At 38.6% G+C, this 25,184-nt stretch overlaps 2 protein-coding genes and 1 pseudogene across 4 annotated transcripts; 1 reads left to right on the plus strand and 2 right to left on the minus strand.

Annotated features, from left to right (window-relative positions):
* Positions 1-4,403: 4,403 nt before the first annotated feature.
* LOC145135793 (RHOMBOID-like protein 1) lies at positions 4,404-9,041 on the minus strand. 3 transcript variants are annotated; one of them, XM_079070006.1, is made up of 7 exons: positions 8,834-9,041; positions 8,500-8,753; positions 6,334-6,497; positions 6,087-6,250; positions 5,767-6,017; positions 5,487-5,604; positions 4,404-5,399 (listed from the first exon to the last, which is right to left on the minus strand). In XM_079070006.1, exons 3-7 carry the CDS (start codon positions 6,485-6,487, stop codon positions 5,274-5,276), a joined length of 813 nt encoding a protein of 270 aa, XP_078926132.1. In that variant the 5' UTR covers positions 6,488-6,497; positions 8,500-8,753; positions 8,834-9,041; the 3' UTR covers positions 4,404-5,273. The 3 variants fall into 3 exon arrangements, with proteins under 3 accessions (XP_078926132.1, XP_078926133.1, XP_078926131.1); XM_079070007.1 differs by lacking the exons at positions 8,500-8,753; positions 8,834-9,041 and having other exon boundaries at positions 4,404-4,736; positions 5,242-5,399; positions 6,334-6,649; XM_079070005.1 differs by lacking the exons at positions 8,500-8,753; positions 8,834-9,041 and having other exon boundaries at positions 4,404-4,743; positions 5,242-5,399; positions 6,334-6,648.
* Positions 9,042-10,026: 985 nt separating this feature from the next.
* LOC145135658 (pentatricopeptide repeat-containing protein At2g29760, chloroplastic pseudogene) lies at positions 10,027-12,187 on the plus strand (annotated as a pseudogene).
* Positions 12,188-12,395: 208 nt separating this feature from the next.
* LOC145135857 (uncharacterized) lies at positions 12,396-14,011 on the minus strand. Its single transcript, XM_079070063.1, has 4 exons — positions 13,499-14,011; positions 12,873-12,976; positions 12,660-12,789; positions 12,396-12,575 (listed from the first exon to the last, which is right to left on the minus strand). Exons 1-4 carry the CDS (start codon positions 13,610-13,612, stop codon positions 12,537-12,539), a joined length of 387 nt encoding a protein of 128 aa, XP_078926189.1. The 5' UTR covers positions 13,613-14,011; the 3' UTR covers positions 12,396-12,536.
* Between the last annotated feature and the right edge of the window lie 11,173 nt (positions 14,012-25,184).

Raw genomic sequence — 25,184 nt, forward strand, 5'->3', positions numbered from 1 at the left:
TAAGCTTGAAATGATCAGACGCATATTTCTTTGGGGGAACTGTGGTGAACCCAAAAAGAAAATTCATTGGGTGGAATGGTCAAAAGTCATCGCACCAATATCTGACGGAGGTCTTGGAATCGGCTCCTTACTTGCACAAAATACAGCTCTCCTAGTCAAATGGTGGTGGAGGATGATGAATAAAAAAGACAGTTTGTGGAAGATGGTTATTGATAGCATTCACAATTTGCATAATAAACCAGCCTCTTATATTTCAAGGAAATCCACAAGTGGCGTCTGGTGCAAGATCTCCAAGGCTGTAAAATCCATCTCGAACCTAAATATTGATGTGAACGAGATATTTAAGCTTATTCCAGGTTCTGGTGTCAAAATTCTGTTCTGGAAAGACAGTTGGTGTGACGATATTTCTTTTCAAAAAAAATTCCCTAATTTGTACTCGTTAGAAACAGTAAAATGTTGTGCTCTGGAGGACCGACTATCTAGCAATGGCTTCTCATGGATGTGGAAGTTTGAGCCGATGGGCGATATCGAGACTAATGAACTTCTACAATTGTACAAGGATATTGGAATGTTGACAGTTGTGAAATCTTCCAAATATGGTTTTGAATTCACTCTGAACCCTAATGGGGAATACACCGTCAATGTCATGAGGAGGTTGCTAGAATCTAAATTAATTATGTATAAAGGTCTATCTATCTGTTGGTCAAAACTGATACCTTTGAAAGTAAGATGCTTTATTTGGAGAGCTTCATTGGCTAGAATCCCTATGGCTGATGCTTTGATGGTCAGGGGTGTTAACACTACAAATATTACTTGCCCTTTATGCAACAAGGAGAATGAATCAACAGATCATCTGCTCATTACTTGTGATTATACTCGGGAGGTACAAGATTGGATCCTTAAATGGTGTGGAATACAAAGGAGAAGATTCTTGAATGTTAAAGAATTCATTGATTATGCAGTTATTTGGGGAAACTGCCCTAGAAAAAAGAGATTTTGAACTTGGTGTTCTATTGTCTTCTGTGGAATATTTGGTTGGCCAGGAATGACAAAATTTTTAAGAAAATTGTTGCACCACCGACAAAAACTGTGGACAACATTATTCCATCATCCTATGTCTGGTATAAGTATAGAAGCAATTGTGGATGCGGAGCGTGGACCGATTGGTGTATTTCACCTTTCTCTCACTTTTTTTCGTAGTTATGTTTCTTTGTCTAATACTTATTATCTTTATTTTTCTACTTGTACTTGTATTCCTGCATCGTTTTAGCTTCTTGCTTGCGAGTGCTTGTTTTTCTTTTTTCATTTTTTAATATATTTGCCGTTTCCAAAAAAAAAAAAAATTGATCGTTTTTGTATGTCAACGGTATCGGTTTATGAACACTTAACTATATAAGCTATTAAAACTTGTATGTTATTGGTATTACAAAACTTCTAGTATATCTGGTTTGTCATAGACTAAAGAGCTTTAACACAGCGGTATCAGGTGTTGTCATTTTTTTGTTTGAGATATTGGTGAAATCAGAAGTAAATTAGATTTACCATTGGAAGAAAAAATATATATTTTGCGTAGAAAAAGTAAAAGAGGGCCACATTCTCATGAGATGTATTATAAAATAAAGTATAAAGTATTTATATCTGACATATGCTGAATATGTTTCATTATATTGACATAAGATTTATTTTATCATTATTAATAGTGTAAACCGCAAATTATGTTTCATTATCTGACATCAAAATACCTAAAATAAATGATAAATTGCATCCGCTGTTCACAAATTATGTTTCATTATCTGACATCAAAATACATAAAATAAATGATAAATTGCATCCGCCGTTGAAATACGTACGTCTCTTTTGTGATAGGTGTGACTTAAGCACAAATAAGTTTTTAGATAATACAATAGAAAAATGTTGCAAATATTCACAATAGTGGCTAAAAACGAATTAATAAAGCCTACGGGCCTTTACTGTATCTTTATAAAGCCAAAAATATTATAAAACACTTCCCTCCATTTCCCCTCTAAAATAAATAGATTCCCTCCATCAAAGGCTTAAGAATCCAGGCCATTTGAAACCTTTTACGAATGGCCTTCGTTGCCAACGTGGCAGCCCACCATGACTGTGTGTAGGGGTGTCAAACATGTAAAATTTTCGGGTTTCGGGTAGATCGGGTCGGGTAGAATGAATATTTCCTTAAGAAAATAATACCCGATACCCGACCTATATTGTAATTCGGGTTTTCGGGTTTCGGGTATTCGGGTTTGAGGTCGGGTCGGGTAATTATCGGGTATACCTGAAAATTTCTTAAATGACACTTATTGATAATTTTTTTTTTATTTTTACATATTGGATGGTTTAATAAAGAATTGGGTAGGAAAATACTTCATACAATTAACAAGTACATATATAATAACAATACAAATCATTATAATATGTTATGTACTTTTTTAATTCTATTCCAAATTTTGATAAAAAAAAAGCCATGAATATGATTAGCATGAAATAATAGGTCTAAACACAACAAAAAAAGTCTAAATAATTAAAGTCTAAACACAACAAAAAAAGTTTAAACACAACCCAACTAAATAATAAAAGTTTAAACATAACAAAAGAGTAAAATTCATAAGTCATATCCTAACTCCAAACATAAAAGTCTAAACATAACAAAAAGAGTAAAATTCATAAGTCATAACCCAACTCAAAACAAAAAAGTCTAAACATAACAAAAAAAAATCTTGCATCTTCACGTTGCCATATTCATTTCCATATCCAATCCGAGCTCTAATTAGACATACAAACTTCTCTCAATCCTATACAAATGGAGGAGTCGATGAGGGTTAAGGGTAAACTGAGAAACTGAGAATTGTGATGTCGTGCGATAGTGAGAGACTGAGAATTGTGATGACAGTTTAGGACTTCAGCTTCAGCGTCGTATTCCCTTTGCAAGTTTGCGACGACTGTCGAGCCGTCATTCATAAGAAGGAAACGAAGAGTTTTGTTTTATTTGAAGTGTGCGTACGTCACTGCATTGTATATTTGGTATTATTTAAAAAAACGAATTCGGGTATTCGGGTATACCCGAAAATAAATATTCATACCTAAAACCCGACCTATATTATTATCGGGTTAACCTATTACCCGAATGTTCATACCCGCTACTCGTTCTACCCGACCCATTCTACCCGAATTCGGAACGGGTCGGGTGGGTAGAACGGGTTTCGGGTTTTTTCGACAGGCCTAACTGTGTGCATCGTGGTGGTTGCGTCATTGTGAAATGTGGTCACCACCACAATGAAGGACGACCAATCATGTTTCTTCTATTATTTCTTCTACCCACTTTTATTTATTTATTTATTTATTTATTATTATTATTATTATTATTATTATAAGTGTTTGTGGTTCGTGATATGTACACCAAAATTGGTGTCAAAGAAAATAGTGGTGAAGTGGAAGGAAATGGAGTCTAAGGTGGAAGAAAACAATGGCAATGGCCTCGGTGCAAAGACAAACTACAAACTAGTGTCTCAAACGATAATATGTAAAGAGAATGAACGATAAAAAAAATTAGGCTATAGGGTATACGGTATGTCTCAAACGATTCCGATGATGGACACTAAGGTGTAAACCTCATCATGACATCAACCCCCCCCCCCCCCCCCCCCCCCCCCCCCCCCACAAAGAAAAAAAAAAGGTGTAAAGGCCCATCAAGCAAGCCAAATCTTTTTTTGTTTTGATTTTTTTCTAAGGTCAAAATCGTCTTTTACAAACATTTAACAACAGACTTCTAACTGTGTTAGAGGGTGGGAAGATTGGTGCAAGAGCACCTTAAGAACTAGTGGTGCAAGAAAAAAAACTTGGATTCAACTTGTCCGATTTAGCATACCTAAGGATGTAATTTAGTCTAGTTATTATTATTAAGAAAAAACACAAGGTAACAGCTAAGACTTGATTATGAACAGTAATTAGGGTTATGGACGAACATGTAATTAATAAAGGACCTTAAGCATAGACTGTGCATAAATCGAGGGGCTGTACTTCCATAAAAATTGCAATGCAATCAAGTCTTAGTTGGAAGCAGGGTTTAGCGATAAAGTTCCGACGAAACTGGTTTGTGGGAAATAAGGTACCGACAACAATCCGAAGAAATTTCTAACAAACTTCTGACAAAATATTTCGTAGGAAATTCCCACAAGCCTTCCTGACACAATATTTCTGACAAAATTCCCATAGAGCTTATTTCCGACAATTCATTTCCGACGGATTAGTTTTTTCGAAAGAGTTTATTTTAGTGCATTATTCTATTGGTATTGTGTTGGTAATAATGTAATTTTTTTTTAAAAATCTATAAAATACAAGATTCCAAAAAGTTTTTTACAAACTATATAATAACTAAAAAACCAAATACAAATTCATCCGATATGCACTTTCAACCACAATGATGTAGACATATACAAAAACAATTTAATACAATTTCATCCCAAACCGTGGCTATGGAATACTTCAACAAAGTGATAACTACTATCCAAATGTCAAATACTTTACCAAAGTGATAGCTACCATCAAATACTTCACCAAAACAATTAGGTATTTGTACTTGAGTAGCATGTTTATCAAAAAAAATTACAACAAAACTAAAACGGATTTTCAGGAGGGTTACCAAATTGTCTCATTAGTTGAGTTAGTTGTTGTTCAACTTTTTTCTTGTTTTTGTTGCATCAAAATTCTTTCCCACCCTTTAACCTTAAAACAAACATATAATTAGCAAACAAACGATATATATCAACATTTTTTTATCCATTATAGCAACATACAAAAAAAGTATTCCATAATAACAACACACTTTACTTTTCTACCTATATATAGGTCATTCATTTATTTTTTTTACGTAACAACAACACACTTTATTTTTAATCCAATTATAACAACAAATTATTAATTTAGGGACTGTTTTTATTCATAGTAGCAACATACTTCATTTTTCATTCATAATAGCAATATAATACTTCGTGTAAGTTTCTTGGCTTATTTGTCGGGATTTTTACCGACAAATTAAAATATGTTCCTCGGGATTTTTTCGTCCCTAAAACAAATTTTCTAGTAGTGAATCCACCATGTCGCTGTTATTCTTGATCATATCACAAACTGATGGTTGTAATATATAATTAATTAATTATATATCAAGAGTACGAGTTGTATTAATTGTTATATCTACCTATAAACTAAGAGAGAAGACCGAACCTTTTTCTTCCCAACAGTCCTAAGTATATATTTTAGATGCACAGCTTTGAACAAAGTTCTTGAACCGAGATAACACCATAACCTGCCGGCAGTGTATACGACCTCGACTTTCCATTGTCTAGGCATGTCAAATTTAGTTGGTTGCCTAATTGTATTGACTAAAAAACCATAAAAAAATATCAAAAGAAATTGGTCTCAATTAGTCGAATCACAAATAATCGTACTAAACCTAAGAAAAATCTTACATTGCACAGTGGATCACAGCTCCATAGAGGCGTAGGCACACAACTTAGATAATGACACCAAGAACAATAATCGTTTCCATTTACTTTCCGGAAAAGGAACACAAATCCCATTGTAAACCTGCACATGCACGAATCAAAGTCAATACCCTTGTGCATAACGCAATGTAGAAAAGAGAAAATGACACCCAATTGATTACTTATTGACTATGACCTTCCTACCACTAGGACAAATATGAAACGACTCAAAATGGAAAGTCTTTGAATTTTGATGAACACTTACAACACAGATAAAGCTATTACGGAAAGAACAAGGAATATGTGCTGATATGACTTGTATTTCGATTTTGTGTAGTAACCAGGAGGAGCGATAGTTTGGTTTATCCGATTGGAATGTGGATGAACCAAAATGATAAAACCGAGGAAGAATCCTGTGATGAATCCTCCTATATGTGCAAAGTTGTCTACGTGTGGGAGGATTCCAACCATTAGGCCAACAAGGATCATGAGAATGAGCATTGTCGATGTTGCCAACTGCATGGAATATACGTTATTAGCACTAGTCGTGTATCGATACCTAAATGAAAATGAATACGTACGTACTTTGTTGGCATAAAGAGTCCAATTCGTAAGTAGTTCAGAAAGCATTGCTCCAAGTAAACCGAATAGCGCTCCAGATGCACCAACGGAAATGTTTTTTCGGAGAAACAAAGATGACAACAAGCTACCACCGAGTCCGGATAGTGTATAAAGTAACCCAATTCTTGCTATGGGAAAACAGTTCGAGGAGTACTATGAAAACATGAAGAAATGGAAACTCTTGGACGTCAAAAGGTAAAAAGTCACGCACCAAAACCAAAATCCTGTTCGAGGCGAATTCCATCCCCAAGGAGACTTAACATATTGGTGAAAATATGGAGGACGCCGGCGTGCAACCACATGGAAGTGACAATACGCCATTGTTGTCCTTCTTGGATCACTTTATTTGCATCCAATGCTCCCATTTTTAGTAGCCTAAAATCAAACTCCGACGATAAAGTTATTTAGTTTGATTGATACTCCATTAAGCATTAATTCAAGTTACTGTATTGAATGTATATATTGGAACGTACGCACTACAACATTAACACCCTATGGCGACGACGAATTCGGACTCTATCCCAACCTAAACAAAGATCACAATCATACAAAATTTCATACCAACCTAAACAAAGATCACATAAAATTTCATACCAACCTAAACAATTTCAATTTCATATACCAACCTAAACAATATCAATTTCATACCAACCTAAACAATCATACAAAATTTCATACCAACCTAAACAAACAATATACATATTCCAAACAAAAAACAACAATCACACATATAACAAACAAACAACACAATCACACATATACCAATCAAGCAAAACAATTCTATAGCAATGTATTTTTATTAGTTTGTTTAAAATATAAACCTAGACAAACAACAACACAATCACATATATATACCAAACAAACAACACAATTATATAATCAAAAGAGGATCAATTTCAATTTCAACACAATTCTATATATACACACTAGTACATAACGTATTTAATAGTGCGATTGAGTTTTTTCTTATGGTGAGGTGGAAGCCTAAAACCGCACTATTAAAATAGTTTCGCATTAATAAACCAAGGAACCACACCATTTAAACTATTTGTTGGTGCGGTTTTCTTATATCCGCACCAAAAGACATTAAAAACGCATTATTTGGTGCGTTTGTTCAAAACCGCACTATTAAACACATTTACAAAAATAGAGACCGCATCAAAAAAACAGTTAGAACCGCACCATTATTTTCTTCTTCCCTCTAAAAAAATTCATTCTAATTTTTCATTTCCCTCTTAAATTTTCGTTCTAATTAATTGCACCAATAAAATTTGGGAACCGCATCAATAGATATGTGTGCCCTATATTGTGTATGCTTTTTCCCTTTGAAGAACATGAAGACGTCTTTTCTACTTCCTTCTTTTCTTTTTAAAACTTATGTTTGGTTTGTTTAAGATTGAATAAGGGTGGTGGTCCTGGTGCATCGAAAATATATGTAAGAGATGGTGGTGTGTCGATGGTTCTCGGCGAAGGTAGGGCCTTTTTTTTGCCTAGTTTTCTCGGTGGTTAGTTCTAGGGATAGCAGGTAAACAAAAAAACCAATGTCTTTTCTTCTTCCTTCGTTTCTTTTCCTTTTCTGATTCACGTTTGATTTTTTTAAGGTAGAACAAGGGTGGTGGATCGGAAATATGTACGAGATGGTGGTGCGTGGATGGTTCTCGGGAAAGGCAGGTGCTCTATTGACGGTGTTCTCGGTGGTAAGTGGTGGAGATGGCAGGTGGTATAAGGTTGGTCTGAGGTGGTATAAGGTTGGTCTGAGGTGGCGAGATGGTTGACCAAAGGTGAAACAGATGGCCATGGTGTCAAGTTTTGGTGGTTTATTATTCTAAAAAAAAAAAGATGGTTAAGGAGTGAAAAAACGTTAGTCACAGGGGTTGTAGGGCATTTTTCATGTTGTAATGGTGGTTTCCGACTATGGTAGGCAGATAGTGATGGTGTCAACCGGTGGTGTTTTAATGTTTTGTGAGCTCAGTTATGAAGGTAGTCAGTATAGAGATGCTAGACGATGATTAATGGCCGAAAAAGGTGATGCGGCTTGGTGATTGTTGTGTTCTCCGTAGCAAACCTATGATAGAGATGATGGGTGTTTTCCGGTGGGACGACTTTTTTTTTTGCTGCTATTTCTTTATTTGTGGCGGTTTTCATGATTTTTTGGTGCGGTTTGTGTTTTTCACATATTATTTTTTGGAGCGGTTTTAGTTATTTTTTGATGCGGTTTTATAACCGCACTATTAAATGTGGGCTTTTTTTGATGCGATATTTGTTGGTGCGGTTCGATAACCGCATCAATTAATTATTTTAACCGCATCAACAAATGTTTTCTGTACTAGTGACATATAATTTCAATTTCAATAAAAATTAGAAAAAAAAAACTAACCTGTGTTTTGTTCTTGTGTGATGAATGAATTCTGGCTAGTCAAAGAAGCTGGTAATCCTCCGGTGGTGGCTGGTGGTGGCCACAGGCGGCAATATAAAATCAGAAAAAAAAACAATATGAACGAAATAGGGGTAGAAAACGGACCAGTGAACAACTCCCTTGGTGGCTGGAACGAGGTCGCCGTCGAACAACTCGCCGGTGGGAAGGTTGAGGCAGGAAAACGGGAGGTGGTGCTTCACCACCGGTTAAGTACCCTACACACCAAAAAACCCCTAATTTGTGGTAAAAATCATTACCAAACAACAATAAAAAATGAAATAGGTGTAGAAACAACCTTGGATAAGGTTAATCGCCGGTGATTAGAGTTGGGATGCAATTTTCGTCACAGGAGGAAGAAAGAATAGTCGTTGTGTGCAAATGAAGGACGCCTGCGTATCTTTGTTAGGGTAAACCCCTATGCCGACGACATGTCGTCGGTATAGGGTCCACATAAACGACGACGTTGCGTTTTTTGCTGAAATAAAAATATATATAAAAATTAAAAAACCTGTGCCGACGACTGGCCGTCGTGATAGCCTTCCCCAAAACTACGTCGTTCTGTTTTTCTGGCACATGGAATAAAAATAAATGGAAAATAGATTTTTTGATACCTATACCGACGACATGTCGTCGGTATAGATTTTCAGATTACCGCGAACATTTTCGTCGTTCCCGCCAGACTTGTGGCGACGACTTGTCGTCGGCACAGATATTGCGGTCAAAGGAAATTGGTCAAAGGTTTCAAAAGATATGGCGACGACATGTCGTCGGGATAGGGTGACCTGTAGCGACGACTCTTGTCGTCGGGATAGATGTCGTCGGCATAGCTTAGTATTCTTGTAGTGACGTTGCGGAGGAAGGGCCAAGAAGGGGGTTTTCTTGGACATTTTCGAAGGCGAAACGTTGAAGCATTTGTACACCGACACAACTCCGGGAATGGAGGGGGCAGTTGTTGATATACATGGAGAGAATGAATAGGGCTACGTTGACGATGAAGATGAAGGGCACTAACCAGGGAAACCATTCCTCGGAAAAATGATAATATAGAGGAGGCGGAGGAATATGGTGGTGGATTAGAGGTGGTGGCTGTGTGTATAAAGGCGGATAGCCAACTGGTGGAGGGATGCTATGCACCTTGATCTCGATCTCTGCAGGTGAATTCTTCGCAGATGAATGGACGTCCATTGCAGTCGCTGGATTCTAAGATCGGGGTGGTGGTTTAATTTTTGTTTAGATGTTGTTGGTATTTTGATAAGATTAAGGATTTGATGTGTGAGAAATTCCGGTATGTGGATATGTCGAGGAGGATAAAAGATGATCGGAGTGTTAAGTTGGAGGCACACGGTATGTTACTATTTTCAAGCTTGTATGCTCATAAGCAAAATTAAATATTTACATAAAGTTAGTATACATATGTTAATAAAAAGAGTAAATGACATATTTGTCCCAATTGATTTTCAAAAAGTTCGTCATTTTGTATTTCAAATATCAATTGTTAAATAGTTAGGGCCAATGTCAGTGAATGCCAGGTGTCGTATTTGTAATATTTGATTCCAACTTAAAGAATCAATGGATGGATTTTCTCGGAGAGATGACAGAAGTAGAAACCCGACTGAAGCAGCTTGCTTTGTCTCTCTTAAAGACTCCTCACTCAATCAAATGCCCCAAGCATCTCAGGTCAATCCACGTCGTCCTTCTCCGAACTGGTCTCCACCACAGCAGTTTCGCCGTCGGGAACTTTGTTAGTTGCTGTGCAAATTTGGGTCTCATGTACTACGCCACCCAAATGTTCGATAAAATGCCTGAACCAAACTCATTCGTCTGGAACACCCTGATCAGAGGATTCCAACAGAACCATGAATCCAAAAAAGCGATGGATCTTTTCGATCGCATGCGGATTGAGCCCGATGGTCCGGATCGTTTTACTTACCCGTTTGTGGTACGGTCTTGTACCGAGTTGATGGAGCATCTTAGAGGGGTATGCATCCATGGATTACTGTTCAAGGTCGGGCTTGAGCTAGATACTTTCATTGGTACAAGTTTGATTGAGTTCTATGGTAGTTTCGGTGATACAAAGGCAGCTCGTCGTGTTTTTGATGAATTGCCAATAAAAGATAAGGTTGTCTGGACTATTATGTTGTCTTCGTGTGTAAATAAGGACACTGGCCTAAAGGAGACCCGTAAGCTGTTCGATCAAATGCCTGGTAAGGATCTTGTAGTTTGGAACATCATGATCTTTCAGTACATCAAAGCCGGTGATATCCAAAACGCAAAACTGCTTTTCAATCTAGCTCCTGTTAAGGATATCTTAATGTACAACACGCTTCTAGGTGGCTATGCGAGACATGGTGAAGTCAACATCATGCTTGACTTTTTCCATAACATGCCCACGAAAGATTTGGTATCATGGAACTCAGTAATCAGTGGGCTAGTCCGTCACAAGAGAATCAACGAAGCCATAACCCATTTCCACCAAATGCAAAGCGAAAACATACATCCAAATGAAATAACATTAGTAACTCTTCTCTCCGCATGTGCTCAAGTTGGAGCTTTAGATACAGGTAGATGGTTACATTCATATATAAATAGAAACAACAGCAGTTCAAACCTTGTAGTTTCTACATCGTTAGTGGATATGTATTCAAAATGTGGAGATTTGGATAGCGCACGACAAGTGTTTGATAAAATGCCAAACCGAGATGTTGTTGCATGGAACGCCATGATCATGGGCTTCTCCATGAACGGGCAAAGCAAAACAACATTACAGTTATTCAACCGTATGAAAAGGGAACAAGTCAAGCCAAACGAAATCACAATTCTTGGTGTTCTCTGTGCGTGTGTGCATGCAGGATTGGTAAAAGAAGGTCAAAAGTTGTTTGATAGTATGGATCAAGAACACGGGTTGGAGCCTAGAGTAGAGCATTACGGGTGTATGGTTGATCTTCTTGGGAGATCCGGTTTACTAAACGAAGCGTATAGTTTGATCCAAAGTATGCGAGTTGAGCCACATGTTGGGGTGTGGGGTGCGCTTCTTGGTGCTTGCAAGCTTCATAAGAATGTTGAGTTAGCCGAAACGGCTATGAGTCATTTGAATGAGCTTGAACATGAAGATGGAGGGTATCTTACAATCATGTCTAACATATACGCGAATGTAGGAAGGTGGGATGATGTGTGTAGGGTACGTGAGTTGATGAAAGAAAAGGGGATTGGGAAGCTGAGAGGGTGTAGTTCGATTGAGGTTAATGGGGTGATATATGAGTTTGGGGCTGGGGAGAAGGTTCATGAGAGAGTGGAGGAGATTTATGAGATGATTGATGAGATTAGTGGTGGTTTGGGGGTGGTGGGACATGTTGGGAGGAGGAGTGAGGTGTTTTTTGATGTTGAAGATGAGGAGAAAGATGAGGTTTTGATGTATCATAGTGAGAAGATGGCTGTGGCTTTTGGGCTTATTAGTATGGAGAAAGGGAGTGTTATTAGGGTTGTGAAGAATTTGAGAATTTGTGGGGATTGTCATGATGTGATGAAGGTGATTTCGAAAATGTATGAGAGGGAAATTGTGGTGAGAGATCGGAGTAGGTTTCATCATTTCAAGAATGGTTGTTGTTCGTGTGGAGATTATTGGTAGATTTAATAATTAAAATTTCTAAAATATCCCATTTTTGGAATAACATTTATGATAATATATATGTAATTTTCATTACGATGCACAACATTGACATTATAATATAACTAAATACATATTGTTGAATTAAGGTAATAATCTTTTATAATAACTAAATAATTTAATTGTAAATTTTTTTTACTTCCAATCTTGTTTTATTATTCTTATAACTAGGATCAAACAAAGGATATAAGAATGAAATCAAGAAGCTCATATTCAGAGCAAATTAATTACTTCAAAATCCAAATCCAACTACTAAAAAATATTGCACAATCAAGGAAATAAAAAATTTGAAGTTCAAGTTCAATAATGGGAATACAAAAACAAGAGATTACAGTTAGAAGTGTGCCAAGCTGTATACCAGAGTCCACGCCAGCTGAAATGAAGAGTTTATAAAAATTATTAAGATATCACCAAATTAATAATAAAATATAGTATAAAATGGGATGAATAAAAATACCAGAAAGAGAGTAATTGAAGCAAAAAGTCCCTCTTGAAGAAGAGGTCCATGTCCACCAAATTCTTCTTCATCAAGCTTAAGTATGACTCCATAATACCCGTATATGATACCAGAAGAAATCAACAGAAATCTGTAATCAATCCAAAACCAGTGGATTTTTTTTAAACATATGTTTGTGTTGATTTATAATATTTTGATGATGCAATAACTTACGCAAGAATCCAGATACCCCCTACCAAAGGAATGGCACCCCATAGCAACCCACATACAACAGCTACAATTTGCCGAATCCAGTGAAGTACATCTCCTAATTGGTCCTGAAGTATAAGGACAAAATGGTCATTAACTCAAAATTAATCATCTTCAACTTCAACTAGCAGTTGCAAATACAAATCTGAAACTGAGAAAAGATCACTTCACTTATTCCATTCACTCTAAATGTATACCAACGTAAACATATATGGTATTCAGTCACATCAGTTCACTTAGGACATTCATTCAGACATAACGTACCACAGTAACAAAAGGATATATTAACCAAGTATTGGATCCATTATTGATTTCACCCAACAAAACTCAGGTAATCGATGGTGAAATACATAAGGGATTCTAGACTAGACTGATCAATTGAAGATGTTGTGTGAGTTTTACTTTATATCAGAGATTTTACTTTAACTTTGAGATGTTCCGGTGATGGATTGTTCAATTTCATCAGGGTATACATGCAATTCCATTCTACAATGCAAAATATATCGAAATTTTTGTGATATGATAATCGATACCAATAGGAAACATGAAAGAATGTATTGAATTAATAAAAAGAAGAAACAGAAACAGACCTTGTCCCAAGATGCTTCCGGATCAAGCAATTTCGCAAACTTAAATGGAGAAATGTGGCCGTTCTGATGTTGTTTATGTTGAAGGCTTGCTTTTGCAGACTTCTTGTCTTTCATACTTGTTCGATTGAGATTAACACAAAGACAAGAAATAGTAATCCAACTGACGAGAGCAGATTAGGGCTCAGTAACAAGGTAATCGGCAGTGTGGTGGACTGGTTGGAGTCTTGGAGATATAGAAATATGAATGATTTGTTTGGTCAATGATAATCATCCATAAGTGTTGGTGATCAAATTGGAATTGTGATATCTAGGGTTTGTGATCCAAACTGATTAAATTAATGAAACAAAGGAATCTTACTGGAATTGAATCGATCTGATAGGATAAGGTCAGGTCACGTTGAGTTGCCGTGTTTTGAAAAAGTTGATGTTGCAAAATTGCAAATCCGCAACTAACCTTCGGGTGTTTGGCCGGTTTTCGTCTTCGAGGTGATTATTGACTGATCGCGAGTTCAAATAAATGTTTAATTAAAGTTGTGATCGAGAATAACTGAATATCACTCAAATGTTTTATCAAAGAGGGGTGTTTTAGAATTATTTAAAAATAATTTATTGATTTATTGGTTTTTCAAAAAATTAAAAAAATGTTTGGTCATATAAAAATGACTTTTAAAATAACTTCTTATTAATCTTTAAAAAATAGATTTTAATAAGTAACTTTTCAAAAAATTTTAGAACATATTGGATTGTAAATTAAAACATGTATAAGTTAAGACAAATATTTTTAAAAAAATAAGTTAAGACAAATATTTTTAAAAAAATAACTTATTGATTATTTTCACCATAAAAGTTAATCAAAACACTTTTAAAAAAACTTCATAAGTCAATAAATCATTTTCTTTAAAAATCATTTTGAAGTTTAGAATTAAAACTCCAAACACCATCTAAAAGAAATCTATAAAAATGTTTGTTTTATAATGCAATTCAAAATTCTTTTAATTTGCAAATATCATTTTCTTTGACAAGGTTCGGTTTTGATATCTAAGTTTAAACAAATTAGTTTTAATTTTTTAAGTTTCCTAAAAATGACCACAAATATAGTTAAAGTAATAATTGTTTTTGGTTTTATTATTTGTAAACTTAAAATTATTAAAACCTACCTAATAACCCTAGCCCCCATCGTATTGGTTTCTAGTTTTAGAAGTGTAAGTAAGCATTTTAGAATGAAGTGACTTACATTATCATAAGATATTAAAGTATATTTTATATTTGAATAATATAATAGAGTTTTTAAATTGATAGTAGAATTTGATAAAAAAAATCGGTCTAAATTAATGTTGTATTGATCTTTGTAATAGTTAATCTTCAAAAGTTTTCAAATGACCATAAACATAGATTCATAATTTTACATCTCTTAAGTTTAAGATATCAAATTTGTAGGTTCTACATTAATTGGTTATTGAATATTATTATTCTTTTTTAGATTCTATGCATATATTATAAATATCTTCACTAATATTGTCACTAACGGCAAAAAAAATTGTGGCTTATGAATCTCTTTTTTCTTTCCTTTGAAACAAGAATCAATGATATTTTTTTCTCATATTTACCCTATAATTATATAAACCAAATTAACAATCATAATTATATTATTAATTACAGATTTACAAAAAATATATGTAACAAAAATAAAATTTACCTAGCAATTAAAGAAGATCGCATCCACTATAGCAATTTATCTTTAGTTATTAATAATATATATATATATATATATATATATATATATATATATATATATATATATTAAAAAAAGGCCATTAAGGATTTGGTACAGTTTTGTCCACGAAATTAAAGTGGAATATTGGATTCGGTACAGTTTTGTCCACCAAAGTAAAGTGGAATAGTGGATACTGGATAAGAGGTGGTGGGCTTAAGTGAGTGTATTATGGGCTTTTGAGTCATTGATCTATATTATTGTTAAATGAGATATGCGACCAATATCAACTATTAAGTTGTTATTGTTATTGTTATTAGGTACCATAGCATATTAGCATGTGGCTTCTCTCATCCTTTTTTGCCAACAAGGCACCACCACCATTTCATTTTTCACCAAACGAGCGACAATTGTAGACCATTTGCAACCTATGAAAACGAAAAACCATACTCAATGGCGATTCCTCATTTTTTTTTTGTTGGAGCCTTGGAGGTACTATTGATTTTTTTCAAAAACATAAGGGACTTTGCAAGTAAATTTTAAAATAATTAGAGTATTTAAGTGGAAATTGTTTTAAGCCATTGGGGCACATGCCCCCACTTTCAACACTCTAGCTTTGTCAATGCTTAGCCTCGTTACCCCTCCCCTCTGTTTTTAATATGATTATATTTGTTCTAATTGTTATAATTGATTTTGGGTTTAATCTTGCTTAAATTTATTATCTTTTGATGGTGTTATTGTTGAGTATACCTAAGGATGTTTCTTTGAGTGGAACAATAGAGAAACTCAACTGGATACATTGATCAAATCGAATTTGCATGCTTTTCAAAACCAAAGTAATTTCACTATTTCTTACCTCTAGAATACATCTAGGGGTGTTCGGGATTTACTTTCAAAACAATTTATTGGTTTGTTGAAAAATCAATGAGTAAAAAAAATGGTGGGCTAATTCGAAAGGATTTTTGTAACATCCATAAAATTCGAGCCAATTTTAACTTTTTTTTTTTTAAAAAAAACATTTCAAAACACATGATTATTACAAACTTGTTTTCAAAATAGTATATTGTCAGAGTATCCCAGAATCAAATCATAAAATCATAAAATGTGAGGAGCGGTTCGATCACGCCTTTGCCTTCCCGCGATCATCAGAAGTACCTGAAATAATAATCGATAAATGTAAGCTCAAAGGCTTAGTGAGTTACCCCCAAAATATCAATGTCATACAATCATAATCATAACATATAAACCATCAGCATGCATAATGAGCCTTCAGCCTGACTGGACCGCCTCACAGGCCTTCAGCCCATCTGGACTGCTCTCCGTAGGGGTGAGCATTTGGACCGGACCGGACCGGCTCTTGGACCGGACCGGTTATGGAGAATTTTGTGGACCATGGACCGGACCGGATGAGTCGTGTCCGTGTCCGTGTCCGTGTCCAGGTCCAGGTCCAGGTCCGGGTTTTCCGGTTTTTGGACCCGTTTGGACCGGTACAACTTTAATTGCATAGAGTATAAATAATCTACATTGATGTATAATATTATAACTTGCAAACTTAATACGTTTCATGTATAATATTATAACTTGCAATTTGCAAAAATTAACTTTCCAAATAAAAGCAACTAAATGTTGGAAAAAACCGCAGGTCAATCCGACTTAAAACGAATGAGTTATCGGTGTTTAAAAAACGTCACAGATTACAAAATCTTGCTGAAAAGCTGAATTTTTTCAGCTTTGATAGCTCTACTTTGAAGGATTGTAACTCAGTGAATATAATACCAAAATAAACAAAATTATAGTCTAAATTCATCTACAAACTGTAAACTAAATGTTGGAAAAAGCCGCAGGTCAATCCGACTTAAAACGAATGAGTTATGGGTGTTTAAAAAACGTCACAGATTACAAAATCTTGTTGAAAAGCTGAATTTTTTCAGCTTTGATAGCTCTACTTTGAAGGATTGTAACTCAGTGAATATAATACCAAAATAAACAAAATTATAGTCAAAATTCATCTACAAACTGTAAAATAAATGTTGGAAAAAACCGCAGGTCAATCCCACTTAAAACGAATGAGTTATCGGTGTTTAAAAAACGTCACAGATTACAAAATCTTGCTGAAAAGCTGAATTTTTTCAGCTTTGATAGCTCTACTTTGAAGGATTGTAACTCAGTGAATATAATACCAAAATAAACAAAATTATAGTCAAAATTCATCTACAAACTGTAAACTAAATGTTGGAAAAAACCGTAGGTCAATCCGACTTAAAACGAATGAGTTATCGGTGTTTAAAAAACGTCACAGATTACAAAATCTTGCTGAAAAGCTGAATTTTTTCAGCTTTGATAGCTCTACTTTGAAGGATTGTAACTCAGTGAATATAATACCAAAATAAACAAAATTATAGTCAAAATTCATCTACAAACTGTAAACTAAATGTTGGAAAAAACCGCAGGTCAATCCGACTTAAAACGAATGAGTTATCGGTGTTTAAAAAACGTCACAGAAATCTTAAACATGTCCAATCGGTTCTAAACCCGGTAAAAACCGGACCGAACCGGGAAAAAAACCGGACCGGACCGGATAGAAATCTTAGAACCGAGAACCGGCCCGGGGGTCCAAAAAATCGGTCCGGTTCACCGGCCCGGTCCGGTCCACCGGTCCAAATGCTCACCCCTAGCTCTCCGAGCCTTCGGCACGTCTGAACCGCCTCGCAGGGCCTACAGCCTATCCGGACCGCTCGTCGGGCCTTCGGTTTGACTGACATGCCCTCCTGGGCCTGTAGTCTATCCGGAACGCCCTGGGTATGTTGGCCTTCAGCACAAAGCAGGTCCGCCTCAACCCAACCCCAATCAAACAACATGTGCACATAATATCATACGCTAACATATATAACAGTCAAATCGATCTAACAGATCATCAATCATAGCAACATCCTATAACCTGGATATACACCTAACCTATCGCTAACATAGCGTCATCCTATATACCAGGATACCGACCTAACCAGGTCACTAAGCATAACACCACCCTAACTACCATGATGTACATCAATAAGCATATCATGCAATGAACTCGGATACAAATCCAATAAGGGCCGACATTGGTGCCTTAGACCCTGTTGATATAGTGAGGAGAACTCACATCGCAACTGTCGTCTGAAACTAGGAAGCTCAACTCTCGGATCACCACCACAAACTCCACCACCTATATCTGACACATCACAAAGTTCATAGGTTCTCAAGATACTTCCAGAAGTCCAATAGTCAACCCTTGCCCAAAGTCAAAGTCCACAGTCAAAGTCAACAGTCCATGTTGACTCGACTCGTCAAGTGTAGTTCACCGACTCGTCGAGTCCTTCCTGAAACCGAGAAGTCGTGAAATCCTTGATTGACTCATCGAGTTCCCCTATAACTCGTCGAGTTCATGCGTGTCCAAAGGTTGAGAGAAACCCTAGCCGACTCGTCGAGTCATTCGACTGACTCACCGAGCCCAAGGCAATCTTCATCTGACTCGCCGAGTTATTCATCCAACTCGTCGAGTACAGGACCATCTTCATGTGGCTCGTCGAGTTGACTATGCAACTCGGCGAGTCTCTTCAGACCTTCATCCATACACATACTTTTTAAGCCATGCAGCGACTCCATATTGCAGATCCAATCTTCTAAGGCATGTTTATCACGTAAAGTTGCAAACTTTACATGTATACAAGGCCCTAGAGACTCTAAATGACCAATCTAAGTTTCTAATGGAGCTTTACACCTTAGGAGAGTCTCATTCTTGAAAGAGCTGAAACTTTGTGAACTTAGAGACCCAAGAGAGTCCAGATCTGAGGTTGCAACCTCGGATCTGAGCTCAAACACAAGAAAGGCTTCCTAATAAGCTAGTAAAGCCCTAAAGTCCACCCAAAATAGATCTAGAATGAAAAGGGGTTAAGATAACAGCTTAATACCTTCTCAAAAGATGCCAACTGAAGTAGATCTTGATTTCCACGAGTTCCTTGCTTCAATCCACTTGTTCTCCCCAAGCTCTTCTCCTCAATAATCCTCTTCCAAAGCTTAAAACACACAATGGAGCACACACACACGTATCAGGGTTTTGCTGAGCTCTCAAGGGACTGTAAAGAGGCTGAAGGAGGCTTATGATTCTTTAAATAGGGTGCAAAACCCCAGAAATTAGGGTTTCACCCTCTAGCTCCAACTCGTCGAATCACTCTTCCGACTTGGCGAGTTGGTCACTTACTCACGTGTCCCAAACCCGCTACTACTCGACGAGTCAGGGCATCCAACTCGTTGAGTAGGCATTGAAACTTGAAAATTAAAGCAATAATATTAATACCTGAGAATCGGGGTGTTACAATTCTCCCCCACCTGAACTAGACTTCGTCCTCGAAGTCCGCTGCGATGAACAAATACGGATAGTGCTCCCGCATCTCAGCCTCTGGCTCCCATGTCCACTTGGACCCCCTACGATGATCCCATTGCACCTTTACCAACGGTATCTCCTTGTTCCTCAAAATCTTCATCTTTCTCTCTATTATGGCCACAGGCCTCTCCACGTAATTCAGGCGCTCATCGAACTGAATATCATCCAGCGACACCATCGTCTCCTGATCCATAATGCACTTTCGCAACTGCGAAACGTGGAAAGTGTTGTGGATCCGACTAAGATCCTCCAGTAGCTCTAGCCTGTAAGCCACCTTGCCAACCCTGGCAATGATCCTGAACGGCCCAATATATAGGGGACCCAATTTTCCCCTCTTCCTGAAGCGGATCACACCCTTCCAGGGCGAGACCTTCAGGAGTACCATATCACCGACCTGAAACTCTAACTCGGATCGGCTTCGGTCGGCGTAACTCTTCTGCCGACTCTGAGCGGTCTGCAGTCGCTACCTAATCTGCTGCATCTTCTCGATAGTCTGCAAGACTACCTCCGTCCTACCCATCACCCTATGTCCGACCTCACCCCAACAAACTGGGGTGCGACATCTCCGTCCATACAACAGCTCGAAAGGCGGGGCGCCAATGCTGGAATGATAACTGTTGTTGTAGGCGAACTCCACAAGTGGTAGGTGGGAATCCCAACTCCCACCGAACTCAATAACACAAGCCCTCAACATGTCCTCGAGGGTCTGAATGATTCACTCACTCTGACCATCGGTCTGCAGATGATATTTTGTGCTGAAGTGCAACCGCGTGCCCAATTCCTCGTGAAACTTCTGCCAGAAACGAGAGGTAAACCGAACATCCCGGTCGGAGACAATGGAGACCAGAACCCCATGGCGAGCCACGATCTCGCGAACGTACACGTCGGCCAATTTCTCGGCCGATGAGCTCTCCCGTATGGCCAAGAAATGGGCACTCTTGGTCAATCGATCCACGATGACCCATATAACATCAAACCCCTTCGCCGTTCTCGGCAACTTGGTAATAAAATCCATCGTGATCTGTTCCCATTTCCACATGGGGATCTACAGGGGCTGCAGCTTGCCATGCGGCCTCTGATGCTCGGCCTTGACCATCCTACAGGTCAAGCACCTCTCGACGTACCAAGCGATTTCTCGCTTCATGCACGGCCACCAGTAGCTCAAACTCAAATCCCGGTACATCTTGGTGGCCTCCGGGTGTATAGAGAAGTGAGACTTATGAGCCTCCTCAATGACTGTCTGTCTGACCCCACCAGACATTGGAACCCACACCCGACTACATCGGGTTAATAATCCCCGGCTATCCTGCACAAACCGGGTGTTCTCACCCCTCATCCTCTCCAGCTTCCAGTTCTCTGGCCGCATGCCCTCGACCTGAGCATCTCTGATCAAACTCACAAGCAAAGAATCCACCGCTATCCTCATACATATCGTTAGGGTGGAAGACCCAGCTGACTTGCGGCTCAGAGCGTCCGCCACCACATTCGCTTTACCGGGGTGGTAAAGGATCTCGCAATCGTAGTCCTTGACTACATCCAGCCACCTGCGCTGCATCATGTTTAGGTTTGGCTGATCCATAATATGCCTCAAGCTCTTGTGATCCGTGTAAATGGTACAACGGACCCCATATAGGTAATGTCTCCATATCTTGAGAGCGAATACCACCGCTCCCAACTCTAAATCATGCGTAGGGTATCTCGTCCCATGCAGCTTCAACTATCGTGATGCATAAGCTATCACCCGTCCCCTCTGCATGAGGACCGCTCCTAGTCCCGTGATGGACGCATCACAGAACACCACAGAATCCTCAACTCCCTCCAGAAGAGTCAGGACTGGAGCCTCGCATAGACGCTGTCTGAGGGTCTCAAACGCCCTCTGCTGTTCAGGGCCCCACCGAAAATCCACCCCTTCCTCGTCAGACGAGTGAGGGGTACTGCAATCTTGGAGAAATCATGTATAAATCTCCGGTAGTACCCTGCCAATCCCAAAAAGCTCCTGATGTCTGAGGGATATTTCAGAACCTCCCACTGCATAACTGCTTCGATTTTGGCGGGGTCGACCAAAATCCCCTCCTGGTTAACGAGGTGCCCCAGGAACTGGACCTCTCGTAACCAAAACTCGCATTTCGAGAACTTGGCATAAAGCCATTCTCGCCTCAGAGCGCCCAACAATTCCCACAGATGCTCCTCATGCTGCTCTCGGGTCTTGGAATACACCAAGATATCATCGATAAATACTATGACCGAGCGATCGAGCATCGGTCTGCAGACCCGATTCATCAGATCCATAAATACTGCTGGCACAGTCCCTGCCTGGCGTTCCCTTGCCTAGCGTCCCCTTGCCAGCCTTGCCTGGTGCTCCCTTGCCAGCCATGCTGGGGACTCTCCTGCCGGCCCGACGCTCCCTTGCTTGGCGCTCGCCCAGCTCCTTGCCTGAGGCGCGCCCGCCAGCCTTTCTTGGGGCGCGCCTGCCAGCCTCGCCCGGCGCCTCCGGGCGGACTCGCCCAACTCCTTGCTAGCTGGGCCGGAATTGGTCTGGCCCAAGGCCTGACCTAATTCCCCTTGACCTAATTGCCCCCTATATAATGAATAGTATCTCCTCCATGGAGAAGGATCTTCCCATTGGCTTAGCCGCCGCCCTATACTCCGGTCGGGTGGCTCCGCCGCCACTCACCGCCGTCAACCACCATACACCACCAGCACCAAGATGGTTCTCTCTAGCTAAGGAGAACCATCTCAGATCTACCGGATGATCTAACTTGACCGTCGGAGTCCGCTCCCAGGGCACAGTCCTTCGGGCGGCTCTAACGCGGTTCTCTGTTGTGACCTCGCAGATCTGTATCCGGCATAGCAGCACTTCCTCAGAGCAGGTGATCGGAGCCGATGTTGCATCATTTGGCGCCATCCCGGACCCGAACGAGCAGCCATCATCTCGTTCTTGCCTAGATTTGTTTAGATCTGTTGTGCTTCAGCTCAGGTTTGACCGGATCTGTTAATGTTTAGCATCATTTGGTTCAGATCCGCTTGGTTCTTGCCAAGATCTGTCCAAATGCTTTAGTTTTTCCCCAGATCAATTCAGATCTGGTGTGTTTTCATCTAAGGTTTGCTCAGATCTGTCCATTTCTACATTCCTTAGTTCAGATTCGTTTGGATCTTGGCAAAGATATATCCAGATCTGATTAGCTATGTTTCAGATCTTTGGATCTGATGACTTTTTCTTCAGATCTGTTGATCTACTTCATTTTTAGCTCAGATCTCTGGATTTGAAAGTTTTTGTTTACTTAATCATCTCTCAAGTTTCAAAACACCAACTCAGACCCGTTTTAATCATATTTTCGGGGAGAGAAGAAGTTCTCAGGAGCTCTTCTTCGTCTTTGTTCATATCTTGGTGTTTTATCCAAGCAACTTGAGAGTTGAAGAACTTTTTTCGTAATTATCTATTTTACTTTCAGTTTATGTTATCAAGAAACCACCATCAGTTTGCAAAATCTTATGTACAACTTCATATAAGTTGTTTTGGTGCTTTCTTTAGAAGCTCAGAGAAGAGACACAAATTTTCTTTTTCCAGATCTGTTCTTGCTCACATCTTGAGAAGAAAAGAAAGTTTATGGGAAGAAAACCCTATCAAATTCGTTCATATTTTGCTGTTTTATGAAACCAACTTGAGACTTGAAGAACCTTTTGATAAATGTTTACTTTATTTTCAGTTTATGATATAAAAGAAATCACTTTCAATTTATGATTTTCTTTGCAAAACTTTGTTGAAGTTGTCTATTTAGTGTTTCCTTCAAAACTTAGAGAAGGAAAATGAAAATTTTCAGATCTGTTCCTTGTTCATGTTCTTATGTCTTGTTGAACAATCTGAAAAGAAGAAAATTTTATTAGAAGAAGACCTTATCATATCCGTTTTTATTTTGAGTTTGTTCAGCAAGTGGGGATAAAAGAAGTTTTTAAGAGTTTTTTATTTCATCTTCAGTTCACATATTATCAAAAATCGTTTTTAGCTATGATTTTTGGTGTGTAATACCATCTCTGCAATAATTGGTTGTACACCTAGTTGTGTTGACGTCTCAGAACCTTCAAAAAAAAGATGGAGAAAAGAGCCTTTTATGGGTTTTTACCCAGCTTAGTTCATATATTTTTAGAAAATCTCATGTAGATTATAATTTTCTGTACATTCAAGTTTCTTAAAACCTTTGAAAAAAAAAAGATGGGTTTTCACGAGTTCCTGTCCTATCTTCAATATATTTTGGTGTTTTGAGTAGAAAAGAAATTTTTATAAAATCTTGCCTCATCTCACACCTATACATAACCAGAAAATCTCTACAGATTGAGTTTTTTCTGCATACAATTTCATTATTTGAAACACTTGTTTATACACACAACTATATTACTTGTACATCTCTCAAAATAGCCAATAAGAAAAAATCTTTGCAAGACCATATTCTGACATTTTACCTCAGACATTTACCACACAAATTTACAATTCACTGCTCAAAGTGGTAAAAAATATTTATACATTACATGAATGGGCTGTCACTCTCCAGCCAACAAAATAAAAAGAAAGAGAGAGGGATGTGCGTGAGATGTGTTTGGTAAAAAAGATGTATGCTGCTTTCAATAAAAAAAAGAGGGTACAGGTGCACAGTGCACCAGACAAATGACAACAAGCTGTCAACAAAAGACAAAAAACACTGTGCATGGCCCCACCTCGTTAATCTCTACCCGCCGTACCTCCTGACCATCTTCAACCGACGAGTGTTTTCTCCAAAGCCTATCCCACCGCCGGCAACCCAAGACAGAAGCATCTGCTCCAATCTCCGACATCAGTTCGTCAATGGAAATCAAAACCACAGCATCACTGGCCATCCCACTCACCACCTGCCAGTTTCAATCGACGACCCACCATTAACAACAACTTTGACTCCGATCGTCATCACCACCGCCCACGGAGGCCATAACACCTCCGATTTCCAGACAACCACCGTCGGAAAGTTGAAATTCGACCATCCATCACCCCAACAAAACAATACAACAGCTATTATCGGTCCGCGTTTGCTTGATTAATCGTCACCGGCCAAAGCCATAACACTGCCGGTCTCCTTCGTTGCTCCAATCCCCATCTGCGGGTGATGAATTCCAAAGGGAAACCACCAAGGTTTTCTCAAATCGCAATCAAAGCCCCAGCCAGCCTCTGTTTCTCGATTATCGTCGCCCACTGAAACCACAATCAACACCAATCGCTAATCCCCGATGCAGACAACCGCCACCGGTCGCTCCCGTCTTCGACTCCCATGAAGCATCTCCAACAGCAACACTCACATCCACTACCTGCAGCGATCTTGACGCCTCCAAGAGGACCTCTGACCTCCATCCGCTGCTCCTTCGCCATCCGCAATTGCCACCACCCAAAACTACAACACCTCCCGCCGACCATTTGCAACCCCAATCTACCGTCAACAACGACAACCCAACGGACCAACACCACTCCTAGAAGCCGACGAAGCCACACTGCCCAAAGGATCTAGCCGATCTAGCCTCCAGGCGACGATTCT

The sequence above is a fragment of the Lactuca virosa genome, chromosome 9 (assembly GCF_052849685.1).
Source record: "Lactuca virosa cultivar CGN04683 chromosome 9, Lactuca_virosa_CGN04683_v6, whole genome shotgun sequence".
NCBI lineage: Eukaryota > Viridiplantae > Streptophyta > Magnoliopsida > Asterales > Asteraceae > Lactuca > Lactuca virosa.

Excerpts from the sequence above, each read along its gene's own strand:
- LOC145135793 (XM_079070006.1), bottom strand. The coding sequence starts at position 6,487 with ATGGGAGCATTGGATGCAAATAAAGTGATCCAAGAAGGACAACAATGG. Across the intron at positions 6,018-6,086 it reads GGACTCTTTATGCCAACAAA|TTGGCAACATCGACAATGCT; the intron begins GTACGTACGTAT and ends TATTCCATGCAG. Across the intron at positions 5,605-5,766 it reads GTAATAGCTTTATCTGTGTT|GTTTACAATGGGATTTGTGT; the intron begins GTAAGTGTTCAT and ends GTGCATGTGCAG.
- LOC145135857 (XM_079070063.1), bottom strand. The coding sequence starts at position 13,612 with ATGAAAGACAAGAAGTCTGCAAAAGCAAGCCTTCAACATAAACAACAT. Across the intron at positions 12,977-13,498 it reads CGGAAGCATCTTGGGACAAG|GACCAATTAGGAGATGTACT; the intron begins GTCTGTTTCTGT and ends CTTATACTTCAG. Across the intron at positions 12,790-12,872 it reads GGGGGTATCTGGATTCTTGC|ATTTCTGTTGATTTCTTCTG; the intron begins GTAAGTTATTGC and ends GATTGATTACAG.